This window comes from Rhipicephalus sanguineus, chromosome 5 (assembly GCF_013339695.2).
Source record: "Rhipicephalus sanguineus isolate Rsan-2018 chromosome 5, BIME_Rsan_1.4, whole genome shotgun sequence".
NCBI lineage: Eukaryota > Metazoa > Arthropoda > Arachnida > Ixodida > Ixodidae > Rhipicephalus > Rhipicephalus sanguineus.
The window spans coordinates 182,213,353-182,236,616 of NC_051180.1; the positions used below are offsets into that span (position 1 = coordinate 182,213,353).

At 46.7% G+C, this 23,264-nt stretch overlaps 1 protein-coding gene across 1 annotated transcript in view; it reads left to right on the forward strand.

Moving 5' to 3' along the window:
* Nucleotides 1-23,264, forward strand: part of LOC119394493 (venom metalloproteinase antarease-like TtrivMP_A) — a 208,404-nt gene that overhangs the window by 88,222 nt on the left and 96,918 nt on the right. Inside the window, exon 5 of the mRNA XM_037661798.2 lies at nt 17,899-17,964. Within this exon, the coding sequence (XP_037517726.1) occupies nt 17,899-17,964 (66 nt within the window). The remainder of the gene's footprint in view (nt 1-17,898; nt 17,965-23,264) is intronic.

A 23,264-nucleotide genomic window follows, 5' to 3' on the forward strand; every position in this document is an offset into this window, starting at 1 on the left:
GACATGCCCGTTGAAGGAAGAAGCGTTGAGCTCTCGCAAGATGTAATGCCAGCGGGTAAGAAGATCATTGCATTGCCTCAGACGCACGATGGTAAAGGTGTAAAAGGAAAGGATATTAGCACAGCTCCAAAAGTGCCGAAACCTGGTAGTAATTATCAGGACGCGGGGAAAGCTGCCCAAGTTGTCAAAGGCAGACGCGTAAAGCGATTGAAAAAGAATGTTCAGAAAACGTGTAAAGAAGGCCATCATTATTTGTACAGAGAGAGAGTGGTACTGGTAAAGAGTGACGGACACCGATGTAAGACGCAGCCTGGGAAAGTCGATTCAAAGATGCGTCGGGTGAACAGAAACAGAAGCGTCAGCGGCAGTGAGCGTTCAAGACATTGTGTAGCGAATAGGCGCAGGAAAAAAGTGAAAAAGATGCGCAATGTGAAGAAGCACAGGCTTAAGCATGGGGCATCAAACGAGCAGCTGCTATTGTGGTAAAACTATTTTTGTGAATTGAAAAAGGGTTTGAGTATATTAATGGACGTCGTTATTGGAATAGATCTCAGTAGACACTGTATTTGTGCAGATTTGTTAAGAGTTTTGTGAGTAGTTATTTCGGCAGGGGTAGAGACTGCAGCCTATAGTGTTAAGGACGATGAACTTGTGGACATCACGAACGGTTCAGTGTAATGTTTGATGACGTGCTCGTGAAAGTTCGTGGTGTTCACCATGGTGCAGTGAAAGTAGATGGGACCATAAGAGAAGAGAATGCGAGTCAGAAGTTTAAGACATCAGAAGAGCAGAGGGCCGCAACCCTGAAGAGGAGAAGCAGTTTTTTTAAGAAAAAACACTTAAAAGGGGGCCCAATGTCATGAGTAAAGGGGCACGGGGCGCGTGCCGGACAACGCAAGGCGTCGATGGTGTGCGGGGAATGGAAAAATACCCGATGGTGTGCACCCCCGCCACGTCGACGCAAGCCATTGGCCGGAGAAAGGCGCGTGCCACGCGACCCGAGCTGAGGTGGGAGACCACGGAAGAAGAGTTGGTCATTGTTCGGTGGAGTCGTCGAGGAGCAAGGTGGTGCAGGCCAGCGTCGCGTCCGCGGCGGGAACAGCAGGGCTGAGTTCTGGAGGCAGCGTTTTGCATGCCCCGGGAGGGTGGCCGTCGACCTTGGTGTCTACCGAGCGAGGCGTCCCGGGCTTGCGGCAGCCTCATCACGCAGTTCTCATGGCACCTGCGGCACTACCCCAGCTCGACGAGACGGCAACCCACCGACAATCCCCGGAGAGCCACGTCGACAGTTCGAGCAAGTGGCACTGAGGAGAGGCCGACAGTAGGCCTAACCGGGAAAGACCGTTGTTCTCGACGGGGAACGAGGCATCGGCAAGGAGGATGATCAGCGAGGCGTCTGATCAACGACGGCGGCCCTGAGACTTCGGCAGGAGCCTCGACGACGGGACCGGGCGTCGACTTTGGAACTCGATTGAGTCAGCGGACTCCACGAACGGAGTAAGAACGTTCTATGTGTAGCGCGACTAACTGAGAGGCCATAGTGGCCAGGCGCTCGAGTTGAGAGGAGCTAGACATAGCTCGAATGTTGTGTAAGGTTAGTGACTGCGCGTTAACTTTGCATTTCTGCACTCGTTACCTTTTGTTGTAAATATTGAGTGCGTCTTAGTGTTTTGTTTGCCGTGGCGTTCGATAAAGTTCTGTTTGCAGTGCCCCCACGGTCTCTCCCAAGTCTCTCTTCTCTCTCTCTCCCAACTCCATTCCGACATTGCAAGCGCTCCCGAGTTACGTGACACAATACCATAGCGCTTTTAAATTGGCAGGCCTTTCAACTATCCGCTCGTTACGCAATTCCCTTGTTTTGTCGCCTCGTGTAATTCTACGTTTCTGTCACGGAATATAACCTGTGTTAAGAGACTCCTCGCACCACACGACATTTGTGTAGGGTTCTCTTCCGAAAGAGTTTCAAGCACTTGTGTGGCTCTGTGATACAACTGCTTGCCACGTAGTAGGCCGGGGTTTGATTTCCACTCGTACAGAAGATGTTTATTATTTCTTTGCATCTGTCACGAACGACACCTACGCCGACACCGGAATTTCAGCAAACAAGCTATCTAACGCTATCGCGTTAAACATCAAGTTCTAGTCTGCTAGAATATAGACAAGTACCAAACGCTACGCTTCCCTGGGGCAGCGCCAGGATACTTTTTCTGGGGTAGGTAAGCGGGGTGGTTGTTTTCGTGACAAGTGACATCCATTGCAGGCGCAGGCAGGCAGTCAGTGGCTCACCGGGGCTTTTCGAGAATACGAAGCGGTGATACGACGGATTTCTGTGAAAAGAACAGCGGCTTCTAAGCGTCATGCCCCCTCATCTTGTACGAACGCACTTGCGTTTTAGTGCTCGAATCGCGCATCCTCTTCTCCGCTTTGTATGGTGGTCGTGCCGCTTGTGCGCCGCCAAGACGAACCGGGTATTCAACGACGCGCATCCAACGTGTTGTGTTCTAGCTTCGGTTACACGGCAATTCAGTGACCTAACAGATATTCGTATGACCAAGGCTCAATTATTAAGCCTGGTAGCCGAGCGGCGTTTATGCGAGAAGGCATGGAAACCGCCTCCATATGTAGACATCTATTTTTTCGAGACGACGCTGTTTCTTTTCCTGGTTTCAGCGGCTTACGCTGCACATGAAGACGACGCGTATATTCCGCGTGCTGTATTTGTACCACTTTCGGTTATACAGCACTCGCGTTTATGCGAGCTCATTAGCGCGAAATTAATTCTGTGCCGAAGGGGCCTGTTAGCCGAAAGCGCCTGAAAAGAACGCTATTACATCCGGCGTACGAACTTCGCGGTCAACGCAAGCAAACCAAAGAAGCGTAGCCAGTTTTTAAACCTATCGTTAAAACCACTGGATACATGTTTGTCTTGTTGCGGCACTTCCCTCTTTCTCTCAGTCACCTATTCCATTTCAAGCGAGAGCGTTGTGATAAGAAATATTCGATAACAAATTGTCATGCCTAAGCAAGGTGGTCCTTTGTAAGCAGCACTGCATTCGTGTAGCTGCCTGCAAATGATAACAAAATGAATTCTACCTTTTATGGCGCTAGAACCTAGCGACATAAGGTTCCTTGCAGAGCTTCCCAGATTCACCACCCATTGGGCTGTCCATTGGGCTGTCCACCGCGAAGTGGCCTCGTTTCTTGCAGTGGTTACAGACCGCTTTGGCCGCTGGACAGTCAGACCATCGGTGAAACTCGTGACCGCAAAATTGGCACTGCCCACTTAGGCCTAGGCCGCCTTTCGAAGGCTCGCCGGCTCTGTTGCTCGTGTGCGAACCGTCGGGCCGGTCACGTGACGCAAAGTAGGCAAAGTTACCAGAGTCCCGTTTGTTGCGTCGTCCGCATGCACGCTGCGCGGGTTTATGTGAAGTCACCGCGTCCACGTGAGCTACCGTAGGCAGTCGCCCAGCAGTGAGGGACAGGCGTTGTTTCTCGCGTTCGGCATCTTCGTGCTGAGGAGCTTGCACGAGTGCGTCGTCCAGGGAAAGGCTCGGAGTGCGGCACAGCTTGTCTGAAAGGTGAGAATCCGCCAAACCCACGACGAAACGGTTGCGGACAAGACGCTCTTCAACGGCAGGTGATGGGTAGTTACACTTGCGTACCATGTTCCGAAAGGCCGTGAAGAAACTGTCGACGGTTTTGCCTGGCTCTTGCATCCGCTTGTGGAACCGAGAGCTCTCGTACACCTCGTTTACGGGGTGCACGAAATAGCTTGTGAGCCGCTGGGTGACTTCCTCGTAGGACTTGTACGCTTCTTCGTCGGACATGAGTGAACTGAAGACGATGCGTGCCCGGGGACACATACAGTAGAGGAGAGTCCTAACCCTAGTCTCGTCCGGGGCTGCGTGCATGCCGGTAGCGAAAGAATAGTCCTCAAATTGCTGTAACCAGGGCAGCCACTCGCCGGCATCGTCGAACGAGAACGGAGCTGGTCTCCGAAGACTGGCGGCAGCGAGAGCAGGAACTGGAGCGTCTTTGTTAGCCATGTCGAGTGGTGGGAACCAGGCATCCTACTTTTGACACCATGTGGTGGGATGTTTCGAGCCGAGGAGGCCGACTGAAGCCTGAGGGCCGCGAAGTAAAAGCACACGCTCGGAGTCCCCAGCAGAAATGCCCCCGTTTATTGACAGTACACCCTTTATATACTACAGCCTATAGAGGGCGCGTCATATTTGACTTGGCTAGAGTTACTGTATATGCTACCTTTAGGTAGCAGAGTTGCACCACTCTTTTCCGGACGCCGCTCGCTCTGCCTTCGATGATTCCAGCATGGATGGATGGATGCTATGAGCGTCCCCTTTATAACGGGGCGGTGACATGTCTGCCACCAGGCTCGAAGAAAAAAAAGAAAAAAAAACCTTCCTTGTTTTATACTGGCCTAATACCTTATCCACATTGATTAAATCTATGTTATTATACCAAAAAAATATAAATACACGGTCCATCTCTCTGCCTCTTAAGGCAGAATGAGCTTATTTTTCCCCATTATTTATTTTTGTACTTTATCTCTACCTTTCTGCCACCAATACTCTAACCGTCTCTTACTTATTTCTATCACGGACGTGTTCAGCTTTCCATTATTGTCCCTAAAACCCAAGGCTTCATGTAGACTCGTGCCCACACGTATACCTGGGTGAATATCGCCACATTCAATCAGTACATGTTCCATCGTTTCCTTAGTTCACCCGCAGCATGTACATTGTTCTTCTTTGTTACTGAATCTCTCTTTATAACTACGCGTTCTAAGGCAGCCCGACCTTGCTTCAAACAGTAAAGCGCTTCCCCTTGAATTATCATAAAACCTTTCCCTCCTTATTTCGTTTTTTCCCTTTCGGTAGTTACTCAGAGCTGGCTTCTTTTCCATCGCTGTCATCCAATAAGTCCTCTCCGCCTCTCTGACCTTCCGCTTAATGCTCCTTGTTGCCATATCGCCGCACTGCTAGCCGTATATTTACTGGTGAGCCTCCTAGTTCTTTTTCTCCACTGCGTGTCAACACTTTTTCTATACAAATACCTGAAAACCTTCTCTGCCCATCTACTGTTCTTCATTTTCCTCAGCCTCTCTTCGAATCTCATTTTGCTCTGAGCTTCCCTCACTTCAAAGCCTGTCCATCCCATATCACCCTTTACAGCCTCATTTGTCGTCTTCCCGTGAGCGCCCAACGCGAGGCGGCCCACCGTCCTTTGATTTACATCCATTCCTGATTGTACCTCTGACTTCATGCACACCACTGAGTTCCCAAATGTAAGCCCCGGGACCATCACACCCTTCCACAGCCCTCGAAGCACCTCGTACCTATTGTATCCCCATAAAGCTCTGTGCTTCATAATTGCAGCATTCCTCTTTCCCTTTGCTACCGATGCTTTCTCTTGTACCTCCATATATCTATCCCCCTCATTTACCCATACTCCGAGGTACTTGTACTCGCTTACCCTCGGTATTTTTTGGCCCTGTATAAAGACCGCATGGTCTTCGTGATCATTGAATACCATCAATCCACATTTTGTTGCACTAAATCCTAGTCCTAGAGCCTCACATTCCCTTCCGCATATATCTGCCAGTCGCTGTATATCATCTTGACTGTCCGCAAATAAGACAATATCATCAGCATAAAATAGACCTGGAAGCTTCTGCTCAACCATCGTGCCGACCTGTTTGTGTGACAAATTAAATCCAATGTTGCTACCTTCTAGCGCTTTTTCCATCCTCGCCATGTACAGCATGAATAACAGCGGGGACAAAGGGCATCCCTGTCTCAGCCCCTTGCTAATTTCAACGCTGTCCTTGCTACTTATTCCTTCCCATTCTATACAAACTGTATTTTCTCGGTATATTTCCCTCAAAAGCTGTATACAGTCGTCCCCTATGCCCACTTCTTTCAATATATCCCACAAAATTTCCTGAATAACGTTGTCATACGCCCCGGTGATATCTAGATAAGCTACGTATAAGGGCCTGTTTTCTATTTTCGATATTTTTATACACTGGGTAAGAACAAACAGATTATCGTCTAACCGCCTGTCGATTCGAAATCCATTCTGAAGTTCTCCCAAAATATCATTTTGTTCCACCCACGCTTCTATTTTTAATTTTACTGCCTGCATCGCCAACCTGCATAGCACCGATGTAATGGTTAGCGGTCTATACGAGCGAATGTTATCCTTTTCTCCCCTGCCTTTATAGATTAAGTTCATTCTACTTTTTCGCCAACTGTTTGGTATTTCCCTCTCCTGTAAGCACTTTTCTACGGCTTTCAGCAGTGCTTCTTTGGTGTTATGTCCGAGTTCGTTAATGAGGCTGACGGGAACCCCATCTAAGCCCGGAGTAGTGCGCTTAGAAATTTTTCCTTGGGCCTTCTTCCAATTGAAATTCTCTAGTACTACATCTTCGTCGGTTGCGCTCCTTTGCGTACTTTTACTCACCGGGGGAATCCCCTGGGCGACCTTTTTAAACGAATCGGCTGTTATCTTTCGGATGTAACCTAGCGCTTCATGCCCTTCCAATTGATTTCCTCCTTCATCTACCAAACGTTGTTGCATTGTGACAGACTTCCTGCCTAGCGCTTTTAGGTGGCTCCAAAATATCCTTGGCGCGGACTTCTTCTTTTTGCGAATCTCTGTCATCCAGCGTTCACTTTCACCTTTAATTTTAGCCTCGACTAATTTCTGCACAATGAGTTTTTGCTCTAAGTAGATTTCCCATATTTGGTTGACTTCGTCCTGTGGCCGCTTCTCCTTTTTTGCCTGTCTGTGCTCTCCTGATGCCTCACGTCGCTTCTCGATCGCCTCCCGGATTTCTTTGTTCCACCAACTTTTTGGCTTTCTCTTTCCTTTCCAAAAAATAGTTTTCTTCTCTTTTTCCATTTCTTTCGTGATTACATGTAGCAGCTCACTATACTTCCGGTCTTTGCCTGGTAGTTCGTCTACTTTTTCCTCGACTCTTGCGGCTATATTTGTTATTTGTTTGTCATTTAGATACAAGCTGCCAAACTTTGATTCTATGTTCTTATTTTCAGTTTTATATCCCATTTGTAATATTATGCGTTTATGATCACTACCCAAGCTGTTAATGCCTTTCTCGTCTATTCTCATCTCTCTAAGTTTGTCATATATTCCTTCTGTCATGAGACAATAATCAATGCTCGATTGCCTGTTTCCGACTTCCCACGTGATCTGCCCCTCACACGTAGGCCTCACGTTAACTATCTCAAGACTATGTTGCTCGCAGAGATCTAGCAATAACTTGCCATTGGTGTCTGAATATCCGTCAAGGTCATGAATGTGAGCGTTCATGTCCCCTAGAAGGATTATTTCGGCATCAGGACCAAATTCTTTAATATCGGTGCTTATGCATTTCACTATCTCCAGATTCTTTTCTCTGCAGTTATTCCCCGTCCACAAGTAAGCTACACCTAGCCACGTTTTCTTTCCACCTACTGTGCCCGAAACCCAGAGGTGCTCTGAACACGTCTGTTTCACTATATCCCATTTTGTTCTGCTATGAATTAGCATTCCAACACCCCCACCTCTCCTTTCTGATGTGATCCTGTGACATTCTTCCCAAATATAATTGTCAATATGTGGTGGCTCTTCCAAGTCTCTAAGGTGTGTTTCTGTAACCGCATAAACACCTATCTGTTCCTTGCTTAACTGCTCCTCAATCTCTAACCATTTTGCCTTTTTTCTGCCACCCTGCATGTTAATGTAACTAATGGCAACACGCGCCTTCTCCCTTCTTTTACCTTTTCTCTGGTTTTTCGCTATACTGCCTGTCAAAGAGTCCCCTGGTTGTTTTCCTCATTACAAGCTACCCTGGGCACCGAAGGGCCCGCGTGCCCCCCAAAAAAGCTACTGCGCGTCCCGCAAATCGCCAGCCCACCTCATGACCAAGCCTCCTATCGAAGTGTATTCCGTCCCTTCGAAAACCACCCCACCTGTGCACCTTTCTGTTTATTTCCACTACCTCGATGCCTTTCTCTCAACTCATCTGCCATATCTCTTTGTTTGCGTCGACAACCACTCTTTGAAGGTTGCCGTCACGCACCGGTACCTCCGGTATTGTGCATACCATTATTTGCACCTGAGGGGAAATGGCGCGCATGTCATCGACACCTTTCGCCAATGTGGTCGCTAGTTCGGCTGATTCTTCATTCAAGACGTCGTTTAGACCTCCCGCGATTATCACGAGGTTACGTCCATTAGCCTTAGTTGAGAGTTTTGCGCTAGCTTGTCTCATCACTGATCCCAGCCCATGTCCCGGGAACTTCCCTATTAAAACTCGTTTGTCACCTCTCACCCTTTCCTTGACTGCTTCTGCGCATCTCACTAAATTCGAGTCCCCGGCGATTATCACGTGCTCCGACTTTTCTGCAGGACTGTCCAGCACCTGGCCACTGCCTCGGTTACTAGCGCGTGCCACTGCTGCTTTTTCCCCTCCCCTTCCCAAAATTACTTCGCGGAAGCTGGGTCCTGTGACCCCGGCACCTGTCTTTTCCAAACCTGTTTCCCCCTTCGCGTCTACCCCTGTGGGGGTCGATGCCCCGCTGTTCCCGCTGTCGCTTGCTTCCTTGTTCACCATGACTACCTTTGCTAACCCCTCTTCGGCTGACTTAAGCCTTTCCCCCATAGCCATCGTTTTTTCCCGCTCTGTCGCCAACGCATTCTCCAGCTCGGCGATTCTTACCATGAGCTCATTCTGGGCAGCCATCATTATTTCCATTTTCGCCTGTAACTCGCATTGATTACACTTGGCGTCAGCTCCCTCTGTCTTCTCATCCGTACAAACCTCTATTTTCCATCCCATTCCGCACCCTGAACACTTTACGGTCTTTTTGACCATGGCTAGATCGTTCACACGGCGGATTAGAGCATCAGCTTCGCATGCAAGAGGTCCGTGGTTCGAATCCCGGTGCCGGACAATTCCCAACCGGATTAAAAAAAAAATCCGCGTGATGATGGAATTGTGAAAAAAAAAGGCCTGGGGTGCAGCCTCACTGGCGACCACAGCCAGCAATGCACTCCCTCACCAGAGCAGGATTGGCCACCCTGGTGTAGTACTTGGCCACTACCTCCCACATGAATACACCAATTAACCCTCGGCCCTCAGTCCCCAGCGGCTGCGAAGCAACTGACCAAGGCGGCGGTCAGACCTGCGACGCAGCAGAGGGTGCTAAGAATCTCTGGGTACGGACAGGCCGCCATTGGAACCTGAATTTGGCTACGTATAACGCTAGAACTTTATCTAGTGAGGCGAGTCTAGCTGTACTATTCGTGGAATTAGAGGGTGTTAAATGGGATGTAATAGGGCTCAGTGAGGTTAGGAGGCCACAGGAGGCTTATACAGTGCTGAAGAACGGACACGTCCTATGCTATCGTGGCTTAGCTGACAGAAGAGAACTAGGAGTGGGGTTCCTTATTCATAAAGATATAGCTGGCAATATAGAGGAATACTATAGCATTAATGAGATGGTGATATGTATCGTAATTAGGTTTAATAAGAGGTACAAGATGAAGGTGGTACAGGCCTACGCGCCTACATCCAGCCATGATGATCAAATGGTTGAACGCTTCTACGAAGACGTAGAATCAGAAATGAGTAAGGTAAAGACACAGTATACTGTACTGATGGGCGACTTTAATGCAAAGGTAGGCAAGAAGCAGGCTGGAGATCATGCAGTTGGGGAATATGGCATCGGCTCTAGAAACGCCAGAGGGGAGTTACTAGTAGAGTTTGCAGAACGCAATAATTTACGCATCTTGAATACCTTCTACAGAAAACGGGCTACTCGTAAGTGGACGTGGAGGAGTCCTAATGGCGAAACTAAAAATGAAATAGACTTCATAATGTGCGGCCACCCGGGCATTGTACAGGATGTGGAAGTAGTTAACAAGATCCGATGCAGTGACCATAGAATGGTAAGATCTAGAATTCAACTTGACGTGAGGAAGGAACGGCAGAAAGTGATACGCAAGAAGCCGATTAATGAACTAGCTCTGAGAGGGAAAGTTCAGGAATTCAGAGTTTCACTTCAGAATAGGTACGCGGCTTTAACCGAGGAAACCGACCTTAGCGTTGACGCAATAAATGATAATCTGACTAGTATCATCAAGGAGTGTGCAGTGGAAGTCGGGGGTACAGTCGTTAGACAGGACACTGGTAAGCTATCCCAAGAGACGAAAAACCTCATTAAGAAACGTCAAGCTATGAAAGCCTCAAATGCAACAGACAAAATAGAGCTGGCGGAGCTTTCGAAGTTAATCAATAGGCGTAAAGTAGCCGACATAAGAAAGTATAATATGGAGAGAATTGAGCATGCTCTAAAGAACGGAAGAAGCCTCAAAGCTATGAAGACAAAACTGTGCATAGGCAAAAATCAGATGTATGCAATAAGGGACAAGGAAGGCAAGGTCACAAACAATATGGATAGAATAGTCGAGGTAGCGGAAGAGTTCTACAGGGATCTGTACAGCAGCCGAGGCATTCAGGATGATAACGTAAGAAGAAGTAATAGCGCAGAGGAATCTGACATCCCACCAGTATTGACAGGAGAAGTAAAGAAAGCCCTAAAGGGAATGCAAAGAGGCAAAGCAGCTGGTGAGGATCAGGTAACATCAGACCTGTTGAAAGACGGTGGAGAGATTATGTTAGAGAAACTGGCCACCCTGTATACGAAGTGCCTCTCGACGGGGAGGATACCAGAATCTTGGAAGAATGTCAACATCATCTTGATCCATAAGAAAGGGGACGTCAAGGACCTGAAAAATTACAGGCCCATAAGCTTACTGTCCGTTGTCTACAAGCTATTTACAAAAGTAATTGCTAACAGAATTAATACAACATTAGAGTTCAATCAACCAAGGGACCAGGCAGGATTTCATACAGGATTCTCAACAATAGACCATATTCATACTATCAATCAGGTGATAGAGAAATGCGCGGAATACAACCAACCCCTATACATAGCCTTCATAGATTACGAGAAGGCATTTGATTCGGTGGAGACATCAGCAGTCATGCAGGCACTGCGGAATCAAAGCATCGGCGAAGCCTATATAAACATAATGGAAGAAATCTACAGCGGATCCACAGCCACTATAGTCCTCCATAAAGAAAGCGACAGAATCCCAATAAAGAAGGGCGTACGGCAGGGGGACACGATCTCTCCAATGTTATTCACCGCGTGTTTACAGGAAGTTTTCAGGGCCCTAGATTGGGAAGAGTTAGGGATAAGAGTTAATGGAGAGTATCTCAGTAACCTACGATTCGCTGACGACATTGCACTGATGAGTAACGCGGGAGACGAATTGCAGCTCATGATTACTGAACTGGATACGGAAAGTAGAAGAGTAGGTCTGAAAATTAATATGCATAAAACTAAAGTAATGTGGAACAATCTTGGCAGAGAACATCGCTTTGCGATAGGTGGCGAGACACTGGAAGTTGTAAAGGAGTACGTCTACTTAGGACAGGTAGTAACCGCGGAGCCGAACCATGAGAGTGAAATAACTAGAAGAATAAGGATGGGTTGGGGCTCAATCGGCAAGCATTATCAAATCATGAATGGTAATCTACCACTATCCCTCAAGAGGAAGGTATATAACAGCTGCATCTTACCGGTACTTACCTACGGAGCACAAACCCGGAGACTTACAAAGAGGGTTCAACTTAAATTGAGGACGACGCAGCGAGCGATGGAAAGGAAAATGATAGGTGTAACCTTAAGAGACAGGAAGAGAGCAGAGTGGGTCAGGGAACAAACGGGGGTTAAGGACATCATAGTTGAAATCAAGAAGAAGAAATGGATATGGGCCGGGCACGTAGCACGTCGGCAGGATAACCGGTGGTCATTAAGGGTAACTGACTGGATTCCAAGAGATGGCAAACGCGTGAGGGGGAGACAGAAAATTAGGTGGGTAGATGAGATTAAGAAGTTTGCAGGTATTACGTGGCAGCAGAAAGCACAGGACCGGGTTGATTGGCGGAACATGGGAGAGGCCTTTGCCCTGCAGTGGGCGTAGACAGGCTGATGATGATGATGATGATGATGATGATATTACAAACCAAAATAATAAACTCCAAACGCAGTTGTTAAGGGTCATATATGATCCATATTATAAAGAATCACCAGTTTACGACATAAAAGGGCCAGGTAATTGCTGAATAATTACGGAAAATCAGTAGAATGGTGATAGGTGCGCATCGAAACTACACAAAAGAACACACTGATTCGTCCTACGTGAACATAGAAAGTGGAAACTTTAGGGAGAACATCGTACCGCGGCCGCTACATAAAAAAATTGTGCGGCCAGCTACGTGGCGCCGAAACGGACAATAATGCCAAGGAAAGTATAGGCGGTGTTGTTTGTAATTATTGGGATAGAAATGTCAAGAAGGAATGACCGCCGCCGTAGCTCAGTGGTAGAGCATCGGACGCGTTATTCGAAGGTCGCAGGTTCGGTCCCTGCCGGCGGCAAGTTATTTTCTCGTCGACTTTTCTTTCTTGACATTTATATCCCAATTATCACACACAACGCCCCCTACACTTTCCTTGGCAGTATTGTGTGTTAGTTCCCAGGGAGTAAGCAGTTTCTCAGGACGCACCATAACTCTCTGGACACGATGGGGCGCAGCCTGGCTATGCACTATAGAGCGGAGTATATGCACAATAGAGGTTGCGCGCGATGGCTGCGTTGGTAGGCGTGGCTTAGCTACTGCGCATGCGCGGCTTGGCCAGGCGGTGCGGTATTTGGTCGCTAGACGACGCGATGTTTGCTTCCTCTTTCTATCTTTTTTCTCTCTCTCGATTTCTTTCTCTTTCATTTATCTTCTCTCTTTCGTCGATATTCTGTTTGTCTTTCTTTTTTTCCTTCCTTTCCCTCCTCAAGCTGACTTTTCTTTCCCATCCTTTTGCGACACTATACTATACAAGGCTATGCTATGTTCTGCTAGCGTGGCTGGATAGCCGAGCAATTAGGACGCTCGCCTACGGGTTGGTGGTACGCGGATTCGAAACCCGCGTCGTGAAGAATTTTTTTCGGCAAGAATTTTTCTGAAATTTCTTTTTATATATTTATTTCCGTCTCTGTGTTTCCTTCTCTTTTTCTTTCTTTCTTTCTCTCTCTCTCACTGCACTCGTTCTCTCAGCCACCAGGGTTGTTACAGGCGACGTCATAGGTGTGAGTAGTGGGATCTGCCAAATTCTGCGGCACATACCCGTTCTTGATGATGGTAGTTTTCGGGCACGACCACATATTTTACGGCGAGCTAGAACAGCTTCGCTATTAGAAAAATCTTGGAGTAAGAGCAGAATGCCGTAGCGTAATCGTCAAGAGAACAATGCCATAGCACAGAGTTTCTTACAATAACCTAGAGAGGAAACTGGCGCTGCGATCGTTCAACCACCATGGGAATGAGGGGAAGTACAGGCTTCGTATTGGATAGCGTTAGCTAGCGAACTGTCTACAGATCTTTTTCTACAGTTTCAGTTTCGTTCTTCGCGAGCCGTGGGTAGTGGGGTGCGTTGTAAAGCACTCAAGCAGTACCTTTGTTGTTCAAAGAGGCTAAAGACCGCTAGATCTCTTGGTTTGCTGCGACGTTGCAGCTTTAAACGCTGTATTCCACAGTTTCAGCGAAGTGTCGTGCACTCACTGCTGCGCATAGGTGTAACGCCTCATACCAGTGTTGGAAATTGCACAGAGTTCACATTTTTTTTATGAGCGCGTCTCGCGAAAACTCCTCAAAATCAGCTGCAAAACGACGGCGAAGCTGAGTAGACGCACCGTCACGCTTCTTTGACTTAACTTCACAATAAAACCAGAGATGAGTTGGGGGCAGACCACTTGGACAGACGCACCTGGCATCGCAGCAGATGAAACGTTAAATGTTTTTCACTCAATTTATTTATTTCCATAAATTTTATTTATTTATTTCCATAAAATTTATTTCCATAAATAGGTAAGACGTACTTTTGAGGGGAAACAAGAGTGTTTGTTTTCAAATGCTGTAACAAAATAATACATTATATCGTGATGCCAAATATGGAAAACAATTGCAAAGTGATGCATACCAGGGTGGTTGAATTTCTCCAGGTTTCACTTCATTCTAACGGCCACGCATACTTTTTGCAATACGTTTTACGCACAAAAGAATGAAGCAAGTTTTAATTAGAAATAACTTCAGAATACTTCGTTTTACACTCGGCAAACCAGCGCCGCGAATCTGAAGAATGCAATCCATCCGAAGCAACTCCGAAGCCTGTACATACCATCATTCCCATGGTGGTTGAAGCGCCCCTCGAGGAGCCTGCATAGACACTAGCGCCAGATTCTACTCTAGGTGTTATAGTACGAAACTCTATGCCATAGCGTAATCGGGCCCTGTTCGCATCGCCTTCTCATTCGCTAGCCTGGCTTCTCTTCTTGGTGGACACCTCAACCATGCGGCAAGCAAGGAAACGTCTGTGCAAACAAAATTGGCGGTTTGAAACTATCGTGGAATGCCTACTGCAATTACACTTGGGAAGTGCCCTCTACGCCATAATTACTTCTTTTTGCGAATTGAGAAAGTGCCCACTACGCGTCCGTAAGGCGACACGCGTATCTGCAAATTTTGTTGATGCTGTTGCTGATGACGATGATTACTTATGTTTTAGCGCTCTGTAATAGGTGGAACAATAAACTACCCACTCGTTGCGCAAATCCCATGTTTTCATGCGTGATAGCAGTAGCGCATGCGGGAGCTAACCGATGATTAACTTGCATAAAGGAGATATCAAGTGTCCCAACAGTTATCTCTCACGTACTACATCACCACGCGTGCCGGATTGATAGGTTCGCCCATTGCCTGGGCATTCGCACAAAGTATTAAGTGCGTAGCACTTTAGGGGCCCGGCTTGTCGTCCATCCAGCGATCTCATGTGACGTTGTCACGCTCACAGTAAAGCGCTCAGTACAGGCTATAACAATGCTAGCAATGTTCAAAACCAGCTCCATGTATTTCCTTGGCTCTCTCTCTCTCTCTCAAAACCTTTCTCTCTCACACACACCTTACATCAAACTTAATTGTATTGATGACAGAAAGACAGACAGACAACGAACTTTATTGGATCCTGAGGAGTTACTGACAAGACCCCCTAACGGGAGGCCGTTGTAACCGCTAGCCGCGCCCACGTAGAGGACAAAACGCCGTGACGCTCCGCCCTTTCCTGGGCCCTCTGGATAGCCTGGGCTTGCTTTCGATGAGAAATAAAATTATTATTATTATTATTATTATTATTATTATTATTATTATTATTATTATTATAATTATTATTATTATTATCGTTGATGAACGGTAACCGAGCTGAAATATAACCCTTTACATCGCCGCAAGTAATGATGTGGTGGGCATTTAGCAGTTTCCGTGATTTGGAGAGGTATTGTGGTCTCATATTCATATGAGTGCACTGGTGCCATCATGCGGTGAAAGCGGGACAAGGCGTGTGTCCACACGTCCTATCTTTCCTACACGTCCTAGCAGACGTGTCGACCCTTCTCCGGGCGCCGTCTTGAATCGCGCAGCGCTCCGCCTATAGTTCATGCAGTTCGCGGGCATTGCGAATAGGTCGCAAGAGAAATCGTGATATTTCACAGCCACTTTTTTTCTTGTGTTTGAGTCGCGGAGTGGCACCCTACAGCTTCGCGGAATCGCAGGGTCTCCCTTTAGCAGACTTGATGCCTTAGGTTAGCATGCGAGGGCTTATTAGTCAGCTGCTGCCTCGTGCAAAGATCACAAGCCACGTGGCGCCTTCTGGCAAATACAGTGTTCCACACTTGCCACCTTGGTCACGAGTGGCGCTGGCTAACATTGCCAGGAATTACACATACCCAACGAAGTGGACGGCGAAGCGCCTTCCGTCGTAGCTCCATTCGTAGACTATCAGACGTGCAATTCGAAGGTTGTGGGTACAGGTCTTACCGAAGAAAAAGGTGATTCTGCGTCCGCGTTTTTCATTTTAATTTACGTTATTATAACTGTACAACTGTCAAAGACAGCAATTATTGGCCCTATACTTTCCCTGGCCTGTCGGATTCATGTGGCTGTGTGCATCGCTCTACGAGGTTTTGATTAGGCTAATTCAATGTTTTTGTACAGCATATAGTGAAGTTTGTTCCTCATGCGTACAGTCCCGTGTAGGTGATGGCTTACAGTAAATAGAGTTCGAAGCAATCTGCAGCGATGGTTATACCGGTACTTTAAGAACAACGCAGGTTTGTTCCGCTTCGCTGCACAAATAGCTAAAGAGCAATTATCGAGATTATTGCAAAAAGGGATAGGGAGCTGTTCTTAGATATTCACAGGCCATGAAGTACTAGTATTCGTTTAGCCAAGTGAAGTCTTAGAAAGGAGTAGCCATACAGGGCGATTATCTAAATTAATCTAAATTAGGGTTCAATTACGGGCTAACGACGCTTTAACTGCATCTCCCCGAAAAGTCAGCTTGGTGTTGCTACCTTTATTGTTCCAGTTTTGCTCCAAACACTTTGTGGGACGAGCTTAGTTTCCCCTAACCATGGGCCGTGAGCCCTACGAAAAATAATGATGCTGAGTATCAGGCCAACGGTCATGTAAACCACTTTGATGTCACTGTGAAGGTCGCAGGTCGTGAATCTTACGCACTAGCAGTGATGCTCAGCCGAGCTCGTCAGCTGGTATCAATGTGTTGCAACTATGTGAATAAGTGGCTATTGGTAAGTCGGACTTTGGAAAATAAAAGCGCGATTCTCAAGCAACCTTTGCCCGAAACACAACGCAATAGTATCGGTAGAGATGATATAAGCAGCTTTTCTTGCTTACGTTTGTAGGCCAATTGGCCCTTTCTGTCGGAGTCGACATTCTCGTCACGGTTAAATTACAAAAAAAAAACACTCTTATATTCAAACTTCTAAACTTCAACACATGTCGCTCTATAGTTCTGAGCCGACTACGGCGGATAAGGAATTTAACAGCGCTCAGTTGATGAAATTAGCAAAAGTTTTTGAATAATCACACTGTGTTAGCTCTCGCTTTTTTGGTGTCATTCCGGTTGGAATCTTTGTCACACAAAGGCAGCACGCGAAGGCACAAGCAATCTTGGTACGCTGAATCTTAGAACTGTCAGTACGTGCTTACCTACAAGGTACTGCGTGCGTCACAGTTAGCGCAGCTACAGCAAATGGATGGGCAACTGAACAAATCGCACGCTTTAGCGGCATGCGTCATCCTTGCCCTGTGGTAGGGTACCCCCATCCACGCGCATTGGTGGTTGCGGCCGCCTCCGATCAACTGTTTCAGCCTGACCGTGCGCGTTAAACCTCTGCCAAGGACATAATGACGCAATCAGCTAAATACGGCCCAGCTTTCTCGCCGACGAACAAACTCGGTGCACCACGTCTTCCTTTGACAGCAATGCGTACCGTGCCGGGTAACCAACGACATCTTACCTCAGTTCACTTTATACTGTAGATTACGACCTTCCCGCTGGCACTGTCCCTACGTTTGACATCACAATCACAAGAAAACAACCCAAGGACGTGGCGCGTACCAACTTTATGGCACTTCCCACGTGTCCCCTCTTGTGCTACTGCAAGCACACTCGTGCATTCCAAAAGAAAGAAAAGCCACGCCTTGTAACTTTTTCTATGCTTCACGGGTTGGAAAATATTCTGCGGGAGGAGATATACGACAGAGCGTAAGCAGCAACATCAATGTAGAGTCAGCAATATTTATATGCACTGCTATTTACCCGTGAATTTTTACCGCTGCGTCGCGACTTTCGGGAAAACTTCACAGTCTCACGTCTCTTTCCTATATCTCTTTAGAACCAGAATTTCCACGCCTGCGGGAACGAAGCAACCGCAACAACAGCAGTGGCAACTTGATCAAGTGTAAGTCACATTTAAAAGTGCATATTTCGGCTGTCATCAACTACACCAAGGCAAGGCAGGCAGAATAAATGTTCATCTATGGTAACATTATTATGAAATATGTTTTAAAATAAGAAGCAGCGAGACATTCTCAATGCCATCGAAAAATTCATTCTGTCCTACTGCCGCCGACTGGATGAGTCAGGATAATATGCTAGGAATATTTGTTACAGCTCGATACAATATGCCTCATGAACTAAAACAAAAGAAAAAGACAAGCTAAGTGCTGCCGATATGAGCAGACATGACTAAGGCGAGTTTATCGATGAGCATGAAGATTTTTTTTACCGCTGTCACCACTATAATGCCGAAGATTGAACAGGTGCATATATCTCGTGCTCCATACCCGTGTTGGATGGTATGTGTGCATTCAGGTTTTTAGAGCTTTCAAACAAGCGAGTATGTCATTGCATGTACCACGCCCCACACATGCCACTACGTACAGCTATTCTGAAGTGATGTCTTCTGCTTCGCAAATGGCATGCCCAAGTTGGCAGGACCATCGCGGCTTGCTGTTCTTTTTTCTTGTGTTCTCTTTTTTTTTAATGCGAAGCATTAAAAAAAAGTTTAAGCAGTTTTGTGCGAAACGCAGTTGCTGTGTTTTACTAACGACTTATTTATTAACGCAGATCTTGAACTTGATACTGACTGCATATACTTAGATTTCGCTAAAGCTTTCGACACCGTCTCACATGAACTACTAATTTTCAAACTTCATCAGCTCAATATTGACCCCAACGTACTTGCATGGATTAAAGAATTTCTCTCTAACCGTAGCCAGTATGTGACAGCTAACAATTTTTGTTCCCCTAATTCCGCTGTAACCTCTGGTGTACCACAAGGGTCCGTTTTAGGCCCACTGCTTTTCCTAATTTATATTAATGATCTTCCTTCTTGTGTTTCTTTCTCAACAGTCCGACTATTCGCAGATGACTGCGTAGTTTACCAAAAGATTACTAGCCATGCCAATCATCTTAACCTCCAACGCGATCTAGATGCAATATATGAATGGTGCAAGAAATGGCTCATGACACTTAATATTACTAAATGTAAGAGCATGCGAGTTTCACGCCACGCCACTACCCACTGTTCGCGTACATACTCCCTCAATAACATCCCATTACCATCTGTTGAAAATTATAAATATCTTGGTGTTCTTATATCTTCTAATCTTTCATGGAATATGCACGTAGAATATGTGAGTAACAATGCTAACCGCATGCTTGGTTATCTGCGTCGAAATTTTTCCTCTGCCCCATCGTCCATCAAGCTAACACTGTACAAAACATTGGTAAGATCAAAATTAGAGTACGCATGCGCCATATGGGACTCAACGCATACCATTCTCATTCAAACTCTCGAAGCCATTCAAAATCGCGCAGCGCGTTTCATCTTATCGAATTATTCACGTCGTTCCAGTGTCACATCCATGAAGAACACCCTAAACTTGCCTGACCTTTCGTTGCGCCGCAGATTGTCTCGCCTTAACCTTTTTCACAAAATCTATCATTACAACAGCTATTTGAAGGACGCCCTATTTCATCCACCTCGTTTCATATCACCGAGGACTGATCATCGCTATAAGGTGGGCCTACCATCCTGTCGCACCAGACTGTGCAATGACTCGTTTGTTCCTAGGACAAGCGCCGCCTGGAACCGCCTTCCCGCCTCCATCGCCTGCATAACGGACGAAAAAGATTTCAAGCTCGCCGTAGAAGATGCCCTGTAACTTCTTTCTTTCTTTTTTTCTTTTTTCTGTTAACTGCACTTGTAAATGTTTTCCCCACTCCTTTCTGTAGTGCCTTCGGGCCTTGAAAGTATCTTTAATAAATAATAAATAAATAAATAAATTTCTTGGCGAACCTCAGCCACTTATAGCGTATCCATCCATCCATCCGTCCGTCCGTCTATCTATCTATCTATCTATCTATCTATCTATCTATCTATCTATCTATCTATCTATCTATCTATCTATCTATCTATCTATCTATCTATCTATCTATCTATCTATCTATCTATCTATCTATCTATCTATCTATCTATCTATCTATCTATCTATCTATCTATGATTTTATGCACTTGTGGCCGTTTCGTTAACCTGACATCAAAATTTGTATGACATGACATGAGTGCATAAGTAAATGGCAGGTTTTAGCATGAACAAAAGAAGTGGAATTGAGAGGCTTGTTTTCTCTGTTCGAGAAAACATTTATGAAAACCAACAGACAATCAAGCTAAGGACACTATAGAGGGTGTTAGTTGTTGTAATTATGATATAACTGTGAAGAAATTAAAGTGGGCGAAAAGACACTTTGGCTATCTGTCCACTTTAATTTGTCTACGAGCGCCGCTGACTAAAACTACAAGGTCTAATTGCACAGATATACCCGATAGAATGTATTGGAGGACGACCTCACCGTAGCTCAATTGGTAGAGCATCGGACGCGTTCTTCGAAAGTTGCATGTTTGGTCCCTGCCGGTGCCAAGTTGTCTTTTCCTCCCATTTTAATTTCCTTACATTGTAGAGAACAGTAACTCAAGCACCATCTAGCGCGTCTGTCGCAACCGTGCATTGCATGTCGACGCCGTTTGTGCTCGGGAATAGTGAAATGAGCCGTTAACTGATCTACTGGTCGACCCCTACGCCAGCGTCCAATAAACGCCTTTACAAGTGGTGGAGAGTACTACGCCGTAACATATGCCCGAACTTAGATACTGTAACGTCCACTCAACCATGTCTCAAGACCCATCTCAGCAGACGTCCCAGCAACCGCCCCCTGTCCCATCCGCTGTGTGCTCTGGTCCGCCTCGCCCCAAGGACCCTTCTGTTTTCAGCAGCACAGACGACAACGACGTGCAGGACTGGCTGTTGACGTATACGAGAGAGTCAGCGTTCTCAACAAATGGGACGATGTCGCGAAACTACGTCACTCCCTCTTTTACCTCGCTGGTGTGACCATTCTCTGGTACGCCAACCACGAGACCGAAATACCGACATGGTCCACGTTCAAGGCCTCAATAGCTGCTGTGTTTGGTGGTCCTGCTGTGCGAAAGGTGCGCGCAGAGTGGCACCTGCGGTAGCGCGCACAGCAGCCGCGAGAATCACTCACGAGCTGTGTTGAAGACATGCTGCACTTCTGAAGTGGGCTGCCACAACTATGTCGGAGCCCGACACGATCAGAAACGTAATGAAAGACATGGAGGATGCTGCCTTGAACAAGTTACTTGCGAAGAACTCCCAGTCGGTGACAGAAACCATCACGTTATGTCAAGGTTACGAGGAGCTACGCAGGCAGCGCTAGTTGACAGGACACGTTGCTGGTTTGCCCGCCATCTCCGACCAGTCTGCACTGCTTGCGGAGATGAAAGCGTCCATCCGGGAGGAAGCTGCACGTCAACTGTCCTTGAAGCAAAATATCTGGCATGGGCTGCTACACGGTGACTGTTTCGCATGAATATGTTGCCCACAATGCGTTGAACCTGCCGCATTTTTTCAGCGTCTGCTCCTTGCGCTTCAGCGGTGGGCTGGAAGTTGGCAGAGTGGGTATCGTGCCGAGCATTGCGGCATCAGTGCCATTACACCATATAAAGTGCACTCATTGTCATGCCTTGAGTTTCACAAGCATAGACGGTCATGCACACCATGCTCGAAATTGGGATATCATACAAGCCAATGGCGTATACATGGAGATCGCGGTTCGCTAAGGACTCTCTCATCTTTCTCGTAACGAGGCGCTAAGAATAATGGCACTCATGCGTGTGCCCTTGACGCGTGACATCTGTTTCCCACCGAAGCTTGTGAATTATTTTTCTAAATGCTTTTGTTCGCATTTCAATAGCTTCGAAAACTGTTCATTCATTAACCTGAAGAAACCCTGGCATATCTATAACCGATAATGATTTTGCTGCAGGCTTCCCTCGCTTGGATGAGTCTTATTCATTGATATGTTGATGAGTTACTTCCCTCAATGTTTTATTAGCTACCTAATAGTGCCTCAAAACAATTATTATTGTGCTTCATCTTGTTCAGCGAACATCAGTGAGAACTCTGATTACTGTAATGCTTATGCATGAAAAATGCATTCAGCAAATAGATTTTCCAATGCAAACGCGCTAGCAAGTCTGTGGTTAAAATTTAAGCATCAGTCTGCCGTGCATCATTGCTATCTTGATGTTACGCACTATACAGCCATACACCCAAAAAATAGGGTGTATTTCGGCAAATACACTCTAAGAAAAAAATTACACCGTCTCCTACTAAAGGGAACCATGTGGCTATGCGAAGCAGCCCTGGGTGTTCACTTATGTTTCCACTGTTGTTCCATTTGTATGTTTCCGTGTATGATTCATTTGTGTGTGGAGTTGTGTATATGTTGTGTACCGCTTATGTTACCCCCCCCCCCCCAGGTCGATGTTTCGCGTTGCCTCGCAGCTTCGAGAACCGCTTGCTGTCGTTGCCGTCTACCTTCAGCTTCGCGAGCGTTCATAGCGCTGTTGCGAAGGATAGCGCAACGGTGGCGAGCGCGAGCAGCATTTTATACGAGCGCACAGCTGTGGCGGAGAGAGCGAAACGGGCGAGGAGAAACGAAGCGGAAGCAATGCTGACGCCACCTCCTTCACCCCACCTCCTCGCGCTCACGCTAGGAGGGGGGGAGAGTTGGCGCATGCGCAGTTGGTAACGGACGCGTGAGGGAAGGACCGATACAGCCCCGAACAAAAGCTGCTTCGCATCTAATATCGAGTATTTGGGAAGTATTTCTGCCACACAACTGTAATTGTCATCTGGCTTGCTCACGTTTCGTTTCTTGAAAAGACGGCGCTTTCCACTTTCCTATCAAGAATGCTATGTCACCCTGATAGCGCGCACGCCGTCCGGTCAGGGAAGTGCAAGGACCGGCGGGATAACGCAAGAAAAGTGCGCCAAGTAGATCACAATTATAGTTCACTCCAAGAAAAAGGGGAGTATTTGGGGAGTACTTCTGCTACACAACAATAATCATCATCCGCCGCGCGTACGAAATCACGTTATCACTGCGGTACCGGCACTTCCCGGTCACGAACGGCGCGCGGGTTATCAGCGTGACAAGCGTTTTTGATATGAAAGTGACGAGAGCCGGGTTTTCAAGAAAGAAAATGGAAGCAAGCCGGATGACGATTATTGTTGTGTAGCAGAAATACTCCCCAAATAATCGACTTTTTCTTAGAATGCTGTGTGGCAGCAATGCTCCCCAAATACTCGAGTTTTTCTTTCAGTGTAGGCA